The sequence below is a fragment of the Anarrhichthys ocellatus genome, unplaced genomic scaffold (assembly GCF_004355925.1).
Source record: "Anarrhichthys ocellatus isolate YVR2014 unplaced genomic scaffold, GSC_Weel_1.0 scaffold1223, whole genome shotgun sequence".
NCBI classification, from domain to species: domain Eukaryota; kingdom Metazoa; phylum Chordata; class Actinopteri; order Perciformes; family Anarhichadidae; genus Anarrhichthys; species Anarrhichthys ocellatus.
The window spans coordinates 1-10,525 of record NW_022281197.1 but is presented as its reverse complement, the minus strand read 5'-3'; the positions used below and the strand labels follow the sequence as shown (position 1 = coordinate 10,525).

The following is a 10,525-nucleotide window of genomic DNA, read 5'->3' as shown; positions in this document are numbered from 1 at the left end:
TTACAGTATCTTTGTTGTTTAAAGTATCTTTATTGTTTACAGTATCTATTGGTTACAGTATCTTTATTGTTTACAGTATCTTTTGTTTAGTGTCTTTATTGTTTACAGTATCTTTTGTTTACAGTATCTATTGTTTACAGTATCTTTATTGTTAACAGTATCTTCATTGTTTACAGTATCTTTGTTGTTTACAGTATCTTTATTGTTCACAGTATATTTTGTTTACAGTATCTATTGTTTACAGTATCTTTGTTGTTACAGTATCTTTGTTGTTTACAGTATCTATTGTTTACAGTATCTTTATTGTTTACAGTACCCAGAGCTCCAGAGATTGACGTCTCCAGCTGCGTTGTCCGTGATAACACAGTTACGGTTGCCTGGCAATCTGCCGGTGAGGCTGACAGCGATGGCGAGGGTGTCGGCGGAAGAATCGAACGCTACGAACTTGAATATCGAAAAACAAACCGCGACAGCTCGCTGAGAGCCGCAGGAGAGGCATGCTGGGAAAAAATCCACGACATCAGAGAGACACACGTCACCATTTCAGGTACTTTGTGTGTGTACTGCTAACTAGCTAATGTTAGCATGCTAACACTAAACTAAGATGACAAACATTGTACTAGCTACCTCATTGTAGCATGTAGCCTCACAGAGCTGCTAGCCTTTCAAATTAGTTTATTTAAAAAAACAAATGTTTAATAATTTAAAAAGAGTTGAGTAGAGAAAATATAATAGTTTTAATAGGTTTATTGTGAAAATAAAATGTTTCATTATTTGAAAAGAATTTATTATAATAAACAAAATATTTAATTATTTTCAATTAGTTTATGATGAAAATAAGATGTTAAATTACTTAAAATTAGTTTATTATTAAAAAGATATTTAATTTTTTATATTTATTTTTCGTAACGTTTTATTATTTTATTATTATTATTCTGTTTCAGGTCTGAAGTTTGACTCTCGCTTCGTCGTCGTTCGAGTTCGAGCGAGAAACAAAGCTGCAGCCGGCGAGTTCTCTGAGCCCGTTGCCATGGAAACCAGAGGTGATCACATGATTGAGTGGACGAGTGGACACATGTTTCTGTTTTTTCATGAGGGAGCGACAGACATGAAGACAGAATGAGAGATATTGTTCTTAAAATCCAACATTATGAATTTATATATTTATGTTGCTGTTTTTGCTTCATTTTGTTAGTTGGTTTATTTTTACTGAAACGCTCGTCATACATGTTTTGTTTTCATTATAATTAAGGAGGCATTTTATTTATTGTGAAGGTACCTATTTTTCTTGTTTTATCACAGCGTATAACTTCTTCTACTTGTTTTATTGCAGCTTATAACTTCTTCTTCTACTTGTTTTATTGCAGCGTATAACTTTGGCTTCGATGCGGTGACGGCTCACGCTGAGCTGAAGGTTCAGGGCGACTCTGTGATCTGGGAGCCTCAGGGGGTGAAAGGCCACGACCCCCGGCTGAGAGGGAAAGAGAATAAGAGCAGGTGAGGGAAACGTGTCACCGATGATGTGTTATTATGAGCAGGTGAGGGAAACGTGTCACCGATGAAGTCGTGTTATTAACAATCTCTCCACAAAGTCCATTTAGAGTTAATTTAGCTTTTGGCCCGCTTTAATCTTGAGTTGTTTCTTCTTCTGCTGCTGTGTTTGTTTGTGTTTTGACCTTTTTGTCCCTCTTCAGTCTCCGTACGTCGTCCTCTCCGACTCGCTCAGGTAGAGACTTGTCATCGCTGACAGGTTGCCTAGCAACCGCTGTGTCACCAATCACTTTTCCGCATCTGCCATTTCTCACTTCATGCGGCCAATCACATCACTGCTGACGTCAGCGTTTACAGTTTCAATCAAATCTTTAGATCTGTTTGTTTTTTTGAATTGTGTCACATTTTTAAACTGTATGTTTGTATTTTGTTTTTATTATTCAAGCAGGTTCAACTTATAGAAAAGTATGTTTTTATTTTGTTAATTAAAATGTTAAAGATATTACATTTTTAATTTTCAGAAATGTATATCAGGACTTTATATAAAAGATAAACTGTTTTCACTAAAAGTATCATATATTTGATATTTTCTACTTGCGTATATTTTGTTAAAATATGTCTATTTTAAAGCAAAGTACTTATATTTAGTACAATATTACAATTATGCGTCATTTTAATCAGTTTAAAGTTATATTCCGTGTTGTTTTCTTCACATTTTTTCATCTTTTTCTCTGCTGCATCATTGCTTTGGCACGACCTCATTGGCTGTTTCAACTCGTTGTTTTCCTACTTTTACTATCTGGGAGGTTTTAAGGGATTTTAAGTCTTTTAACTTCTAACTTCTAGTTTATTTTTATTTAATTAGCAGCAGAAGCGCCACACCGTCACCCAATAAAACGGCAGGAAGTCGATCAGGACGCGACCGATTCGCTGGAGAGTCGTACACAGTACTGGGTACTTCACACTAATACCTCATATCGATACTACAACTAATGCTAATACATGTACATTATGTCTTTTAGAAGTTTCAGTGTTGTTGACTTAGCACTTGCTTTTATTTTGACAGTTATAACAAAGACACCGATTGTTAAATCTAAATGCAGACTTTTATTCTGAAGGTTGCAACATTATTTTATAAATATTTAGTATTTAAATTCTTAAATGTTTTCTACTTGTTCAAAATTACCTTCGATCTCTTTCCGTCTCCTAGGTGACCAGGAGATGGCCGGCAGCTGTCACTACTGGGAGCTCCGCCCTCTCACTGACTGGAAGTCGTTCAGCGTGGGCGTGGCCTATCGGGCCAGTCTGGGCCGCTTTGACCAGTTGGGGAAAAGTGCTGGTTCGTGGTGTCTCCACGCCAGCCAATGGCTGCAAAGCTCGCTCGCTGCGAAGCACAACAACAAAGCGAAGGTGCTCGATTGGCCACTGCCTCAGCGAATCGGAATCTACTGCGACTACGACAACGGTACCGACAAAAGAGTTCAAACTTCAACTTCTTTAACTACATTATCTGTCAATTCAACACATATATTACCAAAGTATTTTAGTACCACGAAAAGTATTTGAACATTTTCAGTTGTTTTACATTAATGAGGAAGTTCTATGTTGAGTTTGTGGGAAAGACTTTTATTATGAAAGACTTGATTAGATTTAGTGTTGTGTATTACTACTGGCATTTATTTTGAAGGTTATGATAGAACTTTCAGTTCTATCATCTTCTGTCAGTTTGAGCAAATTACTGACTTTTATTTTGAAAATAATTTTGAAAATTGTACCTTTTATAGATTTTTGATGTTGAGAATCAGGATGAAATTTATTTTCAGTTTGAAAAAAACAAAAAAAATATTGGACCTAGATTTAGAGCTCATTTGAACTGAAAATATTTTTTATCACCTGATGTGTTTCTCTCTTTGTGTTTCAGGTGATTTATCGTTTATCGATGTTGATCGACATCGTCTCCTTCACTCCTTCAAAACAAAGTTCAGCCAACCGCTGATCCCCGCCTTCACAGTCAGTACTACACCACACTGTAGCAATACTACTGTAGTAATACTACATCACACTGTAGCAATACTACTGTAGTAATACTACATCACACTGTAGCAATACTACTGTAGTAATACTACACTACACTGTAGTAATACTACACCAACCTTGCCTTCACAGTCAGTACTACACCACACTGTAGCAATACTACTGTGGTAATACTACATCACACTGTAGCAATACTACTGTAGTAATACTACACCAACCTTGCCTTCACATTCAGTACTACACCACACTGTAGCAATACTACTGTAGTAATACTACATCATCCTGTCTTTCAATGCAGTACTACCCCACACTACAGTAATACTACTGCAGTAATACTGCATCCTAAAAACCTTCACTGTCAGTACTACACCACACTGCAGTATTACTACATCCTCCAGCACTTGTCCTCATCGAATCGCAGTACTGACTGTAGTAAAACTGTGTTGCAGGTTTGGTGCGGTGGTATCACCATAACAACGGGCCTGCAGGTGCCGAGCTTCATGGGTAATTTCCTCTCCACCAATCAGAGCCTCGGCAACCTGTCGCAGTAGATCGACTTTCTCTTATCTCCTGTTTTTGTTTTATTTTTGATAATTATCATTAATTTATTCATTTTCTACATTTGTATATATTCATTTTAATTTATACCACAAATAATAATATATATATATATATATATATAGAAAATACTTGTGAATTGTTGTCTTTATCAAATATGATCTGGAAATATAAAATAAATGTGATATTTAAAGACTTTTAATGAATTTAGAAGATATATTGATTATTGTTATCTGCTCTGTTTTGACAGTCTGGACCTAAAGCCATAGTTTTAGTTTGAGTGCTTTTATTTTGAAGATGTACTAACTTTGTCTGTTAGCTTGGGCTTTTATTTTGACTGATTTTGTAAAATAGAAAAAACAAAGATCACAAGTGCCGACTGCTGTTTGCAAACAGTGTTTATAAACATCAACTTGTGATATAAGACTTTATTAAAACATCAAACGGGAGGAAAGAGGAGACAGTAAACACCTCACCGGCTTTCAATAGTAAACGTATTGTTTTTATATTTCAGACATTTATTTTGAAGATAGCATCAGAAAAAAGGCCTATTCCCTCTGGCTTTTATTTTGAAGGCTGTAACAAGCTCTGATTTATGTTGATGTTAATGAGGAAGTTCTATGTTGACTTTGTGTGAAAGACTTTTATTATGAAATACTTGATTAGATTTAGTGTTGTGCATTCCTACTGGCTTTTATTTTGAAGGTTATGATAGAACTTTCTGGTACTTTGACCAAATGACTGACGTTTAGTTTGAAAATAAATTTTCAAATTGCACTTTTATAGATTTTTCTTGTCTTTTCACTTGATGTTGAGAATCAGGATTCAATTTATTTTCAGTTTTTAATAAATGAAAATATCGGACCTGGAGTCAGAGCTCATTTATACTGAAAATCTAATCATTAAATGGTTTATATTTATTGATTCATCATGCTTATCACATCTGAAATCAGCTCTGATTCAAATGTTTTGTATCGAACATTTTGATTAACTGTGAAAAAATGAAATAAAGTTTAAAACCTGTGGAAAAATGTTTCAGAGGTTCACTTTGACTTTTTCTCACAAACGATGTCTTGAAGCCCTTCATTTATATTTAGGCTTTTAATGTGAAAAAAACAGGAAGTGTAGCAGTAACAGTAGCTCAACATGAATCTCAGAGGTTGTTGGTTCAAATCCCATTTAAAGAAACTTTTCTACAAACAGATCAGAAGGAAGGGAGGAAGGGAGGAAGGGGGAAGATAAGAAGGGAGGAAAAAAGGACGATAAGGAGGGAGGATGCAAGGATGGGAGGTAAGAAGGAAAGAAGAGAGGATGTAAGGAAGGGAGATAAGAAGGGATGACGCTAGTGAGGGAGGTAAGATGGAAGATATAGGGAGGAAGGAAAGGAAGAAAGATAAGAAGGGAGGATGCAAGGAAGGGAGATGAGAAGGGATGAGGCAAAGGAGGGAGGTAAGAAGGAATGAAGAAAAAAAGGGAGGAAGGAGGTGAATATGACGCTTCATTTATTATTAAATTTTTCTGTTTTATTTTGAAACCCAGATTATTATTTTTATAATAAAACCTTTTTTTTAAGAAATATTTTTTGGTCAAAGTAAAAAAAATTACAAAAGTGATTCAGACAGTTTGAAATGAAAACAAAACAGTTTCTAATGTAAAATACAGGATTTTAAAAACAAAAACTAAACATTGAAATAAGAGACGGGAGGGGGAGGGGCGAGGAGCCCGTCTCCATGGCAACAGAACAACAGAGCACAGAGAGAGAGGAAGAAGAGCGAAGGACTGTAGAGAGAGAAGAAGAAGAAGAAGAGTTACTGATCAGCAGGTGAGGAAGAAACACGTCTTCTTCACTTTTATATTTTCTGAATATCATTTCATCAACAATTGTTTATTGAAGATCGCGGTGAGTTTTCTCTCTTTAATAACTGTACATAGTATTATTAAACAATCATTAAATACTTAAAGTAAATATAATAAAAGCTGTTAACTAATTACAGATAATATTATTACAATAAAGCTCAGGGCTCTTTATTATTGATTTTGTGATTGTCTGTTTCCTTTCTCTGCTGTGACCTTTAAATGCTGCATTTCATTTCTTTAAACAGAGTTTTGATTCTTTGCTTTTATTCTGAAGGCCAGACAAATATTTCAGAAATTTTACTTCAAGAAATTCAAGCTCTCGTTTGACTGAACACTACACTGATTAATTAACCCTTTGTGATAAATAAAATTGATAAGTGTATGAAGAACACCCTAAATTCTAAAAAATGACCGTAAAAATGTGGTTTAATTTATGTTAAATTACTAAATTTGATGACTGCACATTTTGCTGTTTCTTATTCATATCCTCACTGTTTCTTATTATTTATATTACCACCATATATTAGTACATTAGTACATTAGTATTAGTACATGTTGTCTCTGCAGTACGATGACAGTGAAGATGAACCTAATTGTCTAACTTAGATTTAAGAAGACAAATAATGGCCTTTTAGTTATTCAAGAGTTTTTTAAAGCTGATATATAAAAAGGTTTAATCTGGACACCAGACTGTAGTTTAAATATACTGTGAAACTGTCCTTCAAAGTATTTATTTTATTGTATTTTTTTTATTGAACAAAATAAGTCAACTTTACCTTTCTTCTCAGTTGCTGATTTTAAATTTAAAGTGATTTAAAGAAACTAAAAGTTAATTTTAAACAACATTTTTACATGTTTTTAAATCATATATATTATGTATATATATATATATATGTATATATATATATATATCTTTTGTCTTAAGTAACGATGGCCTGTTTCTGTGGAAACTGGGATGAGTTTTATGGAGAAGTCCTCCTATTGGACGAGAGGAAGATGTCACTGACGGCTGAGCGAGGCATCAAGGTGAGAAACAACTTCCTGTTTTCATTGTTTTATATTTCCGTTTCTTCTGTTCTTTTGTTTCATCTCTTCTCATTTGTTGTCTTCCTGTTGAGCTCCTGTGTTTTAGTGACTCACCTGAACTCTGAGGTCACACTTGATGAAATTAAATCTTTCCTTTTTTTATTCTCAGAAATCTTCCAAGGTGGCGGCCATCTTGAATCAGGTGTTTTCTCACCTGGACGTTTCTGAAGTCGAGTTCTTCGGTTTGAGGTTCTGTGACAACAAACAGCAGATGGTGAGAAAAGTTTTCTTTAAATACATTTTGTTCATTTAGTTTAATTTACAGAGAAGTTCAATTCCGTTTAAAGGGGTTATATGATTCTAATTTTAAGGTTCAAACTTTTATTTTGGGTTTCTATTCCCTAACATTTACACGCTTTAATGTTTATATATATATATTAGTGCTGGGCAACGATTACAATTTTTAATCGCGAATACGTGTTTGATAACTTAATTGTTTTGCATTAAATCATTCTGGGATGTTTGCTGAAATTGATTGGATGTGGCACAGCCCTACCTAGAACATGTTCCACCAGCCGCCACTGTATATATATATATATATATATATATATATATATATATATATATATATACTACATCAGTGGCGGGCCGTGCATTTTATACCTGGGCCTTCAGTGCTGTCCTGCAGCTGAAATACCTCCTAATAACCTCATTATGACGCCACAGCTACGGTTATTATTTGTTTCTAGGGGTGTAACAATACACGTATTCGTATTAAACCGTTCGGTACGAGGCTTACGAACCGAACAATACGTTTGAATAATACTAGTGCATTTGGAAAATGCAGAAGCTTAAATTGTGGGAAATATAATGTTTTCGGTGGACTGTGCTCACGTGGGAGACAACGGGCTGTGTGACCTCTGAACCCGGAACAAAAAAACCCAAAACAAAAGACAGCTGAGGCCCCGCACTTCTGGGAGGCTACGCTAAACTAGCTTAACAAACAATAACTCCGCGCATGACGGTATGCTTCGTAATTAACGGACAATGCATATAGTCCAAATCTATATAATTAACACAATGACAACAACAAACTCACAAGAACCAGTCACATATATTCATATGACAACAGAGCAACAAATCAATCCAGCAGACCTGCAGCAACACGCATTCTGCTGCACACTGGAGGGCCGGTCAGATATTAGATGTAAAAAAACAAGCACAGTTGACTTAAAGACAAACTCCATCCTCCTTTCTTTGTTGACAAAGAGTTTAATCCCACGGTTAAACCCCAACTCACAAATCCGTTTCTCCTCCTTAAACTCTACTTAAAACAAGCTGCACTGGAAGCAGAGCAACTGAGGAAGACAGGAGCTATGCAATGAGAAAATAAGATAATGGGGAAAATATTTATATAAATTATAATACATGTAGTGTATTTAATAGTGTATTAAATTATACAATAGCTATAACTTTGTGATTCTGTTTAAGCCAGCAGAGAAAGCCTTGCAGGCCCTGACGGCCTATCACTGCTATATATACATACTATATCTATAATGTCATATCCAGCATGAAATCTGACTCATTCATGTTTTCATCTGACGCAGCGGGAGAAAACGAGAGGGTGGTCTTTTTTGATATTTCTGGGGTCTCTAGACACTTTATTTTGAAAAGCCATGAAAAAGAACATATTGCATAATATGTGACATTTAATTAAAATGAATTTACTTGTGTTTTTGCTTCTAACAGCACTGGTTGGATCCATCAAAAACTGTTTCACAGCATCGAGACCTCGGTGAGTTTCTCTCAAACAAACGGACAGAAATAAAACGTATCAAATCTAAAAACAATAAAACTAAATACATTTTTTTCAGTGTTTTTGTTTTGTTATATTTCTTAATTCTTCATCATTATGTTTCAGTAACTATCAAACAGACTGTAAAGAACAAATGTGCAGTAAATTTAGAAATATGTTCAATAACAATCTATTTCAGTAATCATATTTTATTTATTACCTATTACTATTGGACAAACATTATATTGATATTTTTCTCAATCTTACTGTTTTGTCACAGTCGGGCCACCGTACATTTTCTACTTTGGTGTAAAGTTTTATATTGAGGATCCGTCGAAGCTGAAGGACGAAACTACATGGTACATTATTATTATTATTATTATTATTATTATTATCACTAGATGTATAGTTGGGATTACATTTATTTAGTAACTGAACATTTGGTAACTTTGAATATTAATATTTTGTATTTATTTTAGGAACAGTTATTGGTGTAACTAGTATTAAATATAACTTCCACATATCTCAAGTTGGTATCCATATAATTAAAAATATTTCTTTGAGATAAAATTTGATTGTGTAATGTGTTCAAATAATTATCAATGTTGTTCTAAAATTATGTCTCTAAAATATAAATCAGTAATATTTATTATATTTAAATTTTTGGATATTTTTGAAATTTTATTTCTTGTTTTTTAAAGCGACTAAAGGAACTTTCCTCCTGTGTTGACTCTGGCGTCCCCTGTGGACTAAAGTGGTAGTGTCTCAGAGCACCAGAGTCCCTTTAGAAAACCTCTCATTTTACTGCAGCAGGGTCTGACCCTCTCAGTCCTGGTTCTGGTTCTCCCGTGCCCCCCTTCCCTCCAACGGGTCCCGCAATATGTCCTGGGTCTCTAGCAGCGTGGTGTCGGTGTTGATTTAATTATTTTTATTAAAGGAAACTAACGTGTTTGTGTCTCTTCTGTCAGGTATCAGTTTTACCTGCAGGTCCGTCAGGACGTCCGTCAGGGTCGTCTGCCGTGCCCCCCCCGCCTCAGACCCAGACTCTCCGCTCTGATGCTGCAGGGTGAGAAAAAACACTTTAATGTGAATTATTTACCAAACAATGAGCTCTAAATCAACACTCATCAACACGCGATACCATTTATATTGTACTTTTAACATTTTAAACATTTTCCCTTTTTATTATTCTAAAAATAGAAAACATGTTTAGAAGAAATTATATTTATTATTTATTATTTTATTTTATTTATTATTATTTATTAAAACAATATAAATTATTATTATTATATTATATAATTTATATAATATATATATCTACTTTTTCTTTTTAGAAAAATATGACATTTTAAAAAGGAAAAGTATTTGCATCATTGATGTTAATATGACACCGTGAATAAGATTGTTAAAAAGTTCAACATTTATTCAACGTAAATTGAATTTAACTAAATAAGAAAACATGAAACATCGGAGCGTCACAGTTAATTTGTTTCTATTTCTATTTATTTCTTTTTATTTCTCTCAGCGGAGAGAGGAGACCAAAGTGAGACGGAGCCTTCAGACTCAGAGGAGAACCAGGAAGTACAACACATCTACAAATCACTCAGGTAGACAGGAAGCATCACCTTTCAAAATAAAACAACAGGAAAGAAATAAATGTGTTCAAACCAGGAGACAACCTCCTGTTCTTCATGTGTTAAAGCTGCATTCTCTCTAATGTCCACCAGGGGGCGACTCCTCTGGTTGTATAGAAGTCTATGAGAA

General features: G+C 34.5%; 2 protein-coding genes across 4 annotated transcripts in view; both read left to right on the top strand.

The window, feature by feature from the left end:
• The window catches only part of LOC116377416 (FSD1-like protein), a 7,447-nt gene extending 2,148 nt beyond the window's left edge, over positions 1–5,299 (top strand). The window contains exons 6-13 of one of the 3 annotated variants that reach the window (XM_031839054.1): positions 314–547; positions 945–1,043; positions 1,368–1,497; positions 1,695–1,726; positions 2,360–2,445; positions 2,702–2,956; positions 3,413–3,501; positions 3,975–4,059. In XM_031839054.1, the coding sequence (XP_031694914.1) occupies positions 314–547; positions 945–1,043; positions 1,368–1,497; positions 1,695–1,726; positions 2,360–2,445; positions 2,702–2,956; positions 3,413–3,487 (911 nt within the window). In that variant the 3' untranslated portion in view covers positions 3,488–3,501; positions 3,975–4,059. Of the gene's footprint in view, positions 1–313; positions 548–944; positions 1,044–1,367; positions 1,498–1,694; positions 1,727–2,356; positions 2,446–2,701; positions 2,957–3,412; positions 3,502–3,974 lie in introns of all 3 variants that reach the window. The other 2 variants (XM_031839053.1, XM_031839052.1) reach the window with 2 other exon arrangements.
• Positions 5,300–6,870: 1,571 nt separating this feature from the next.
• LOC116377417 (band 4.1-like protein 4) lies at positions 6,871–10,368 on the top strand (the record flags this gene model as incomplete). The annotated part of the gene is made up of 6 exons (XM_031839056.1): positions 6,871–6,966; positions 7,136–7,240; positions 8,716–8,761; positions 9,042–9,120; positions 9,730–9,827; positions 10,287–10,368. Coding segments are annotated over exons 1-6 (506 nt in total), but the record flags the coding sequence as incomplete, so codon positions are not given.
• Between the last annotated feature and the right edge of the window lie 157 nt (positions 10,369–10,525).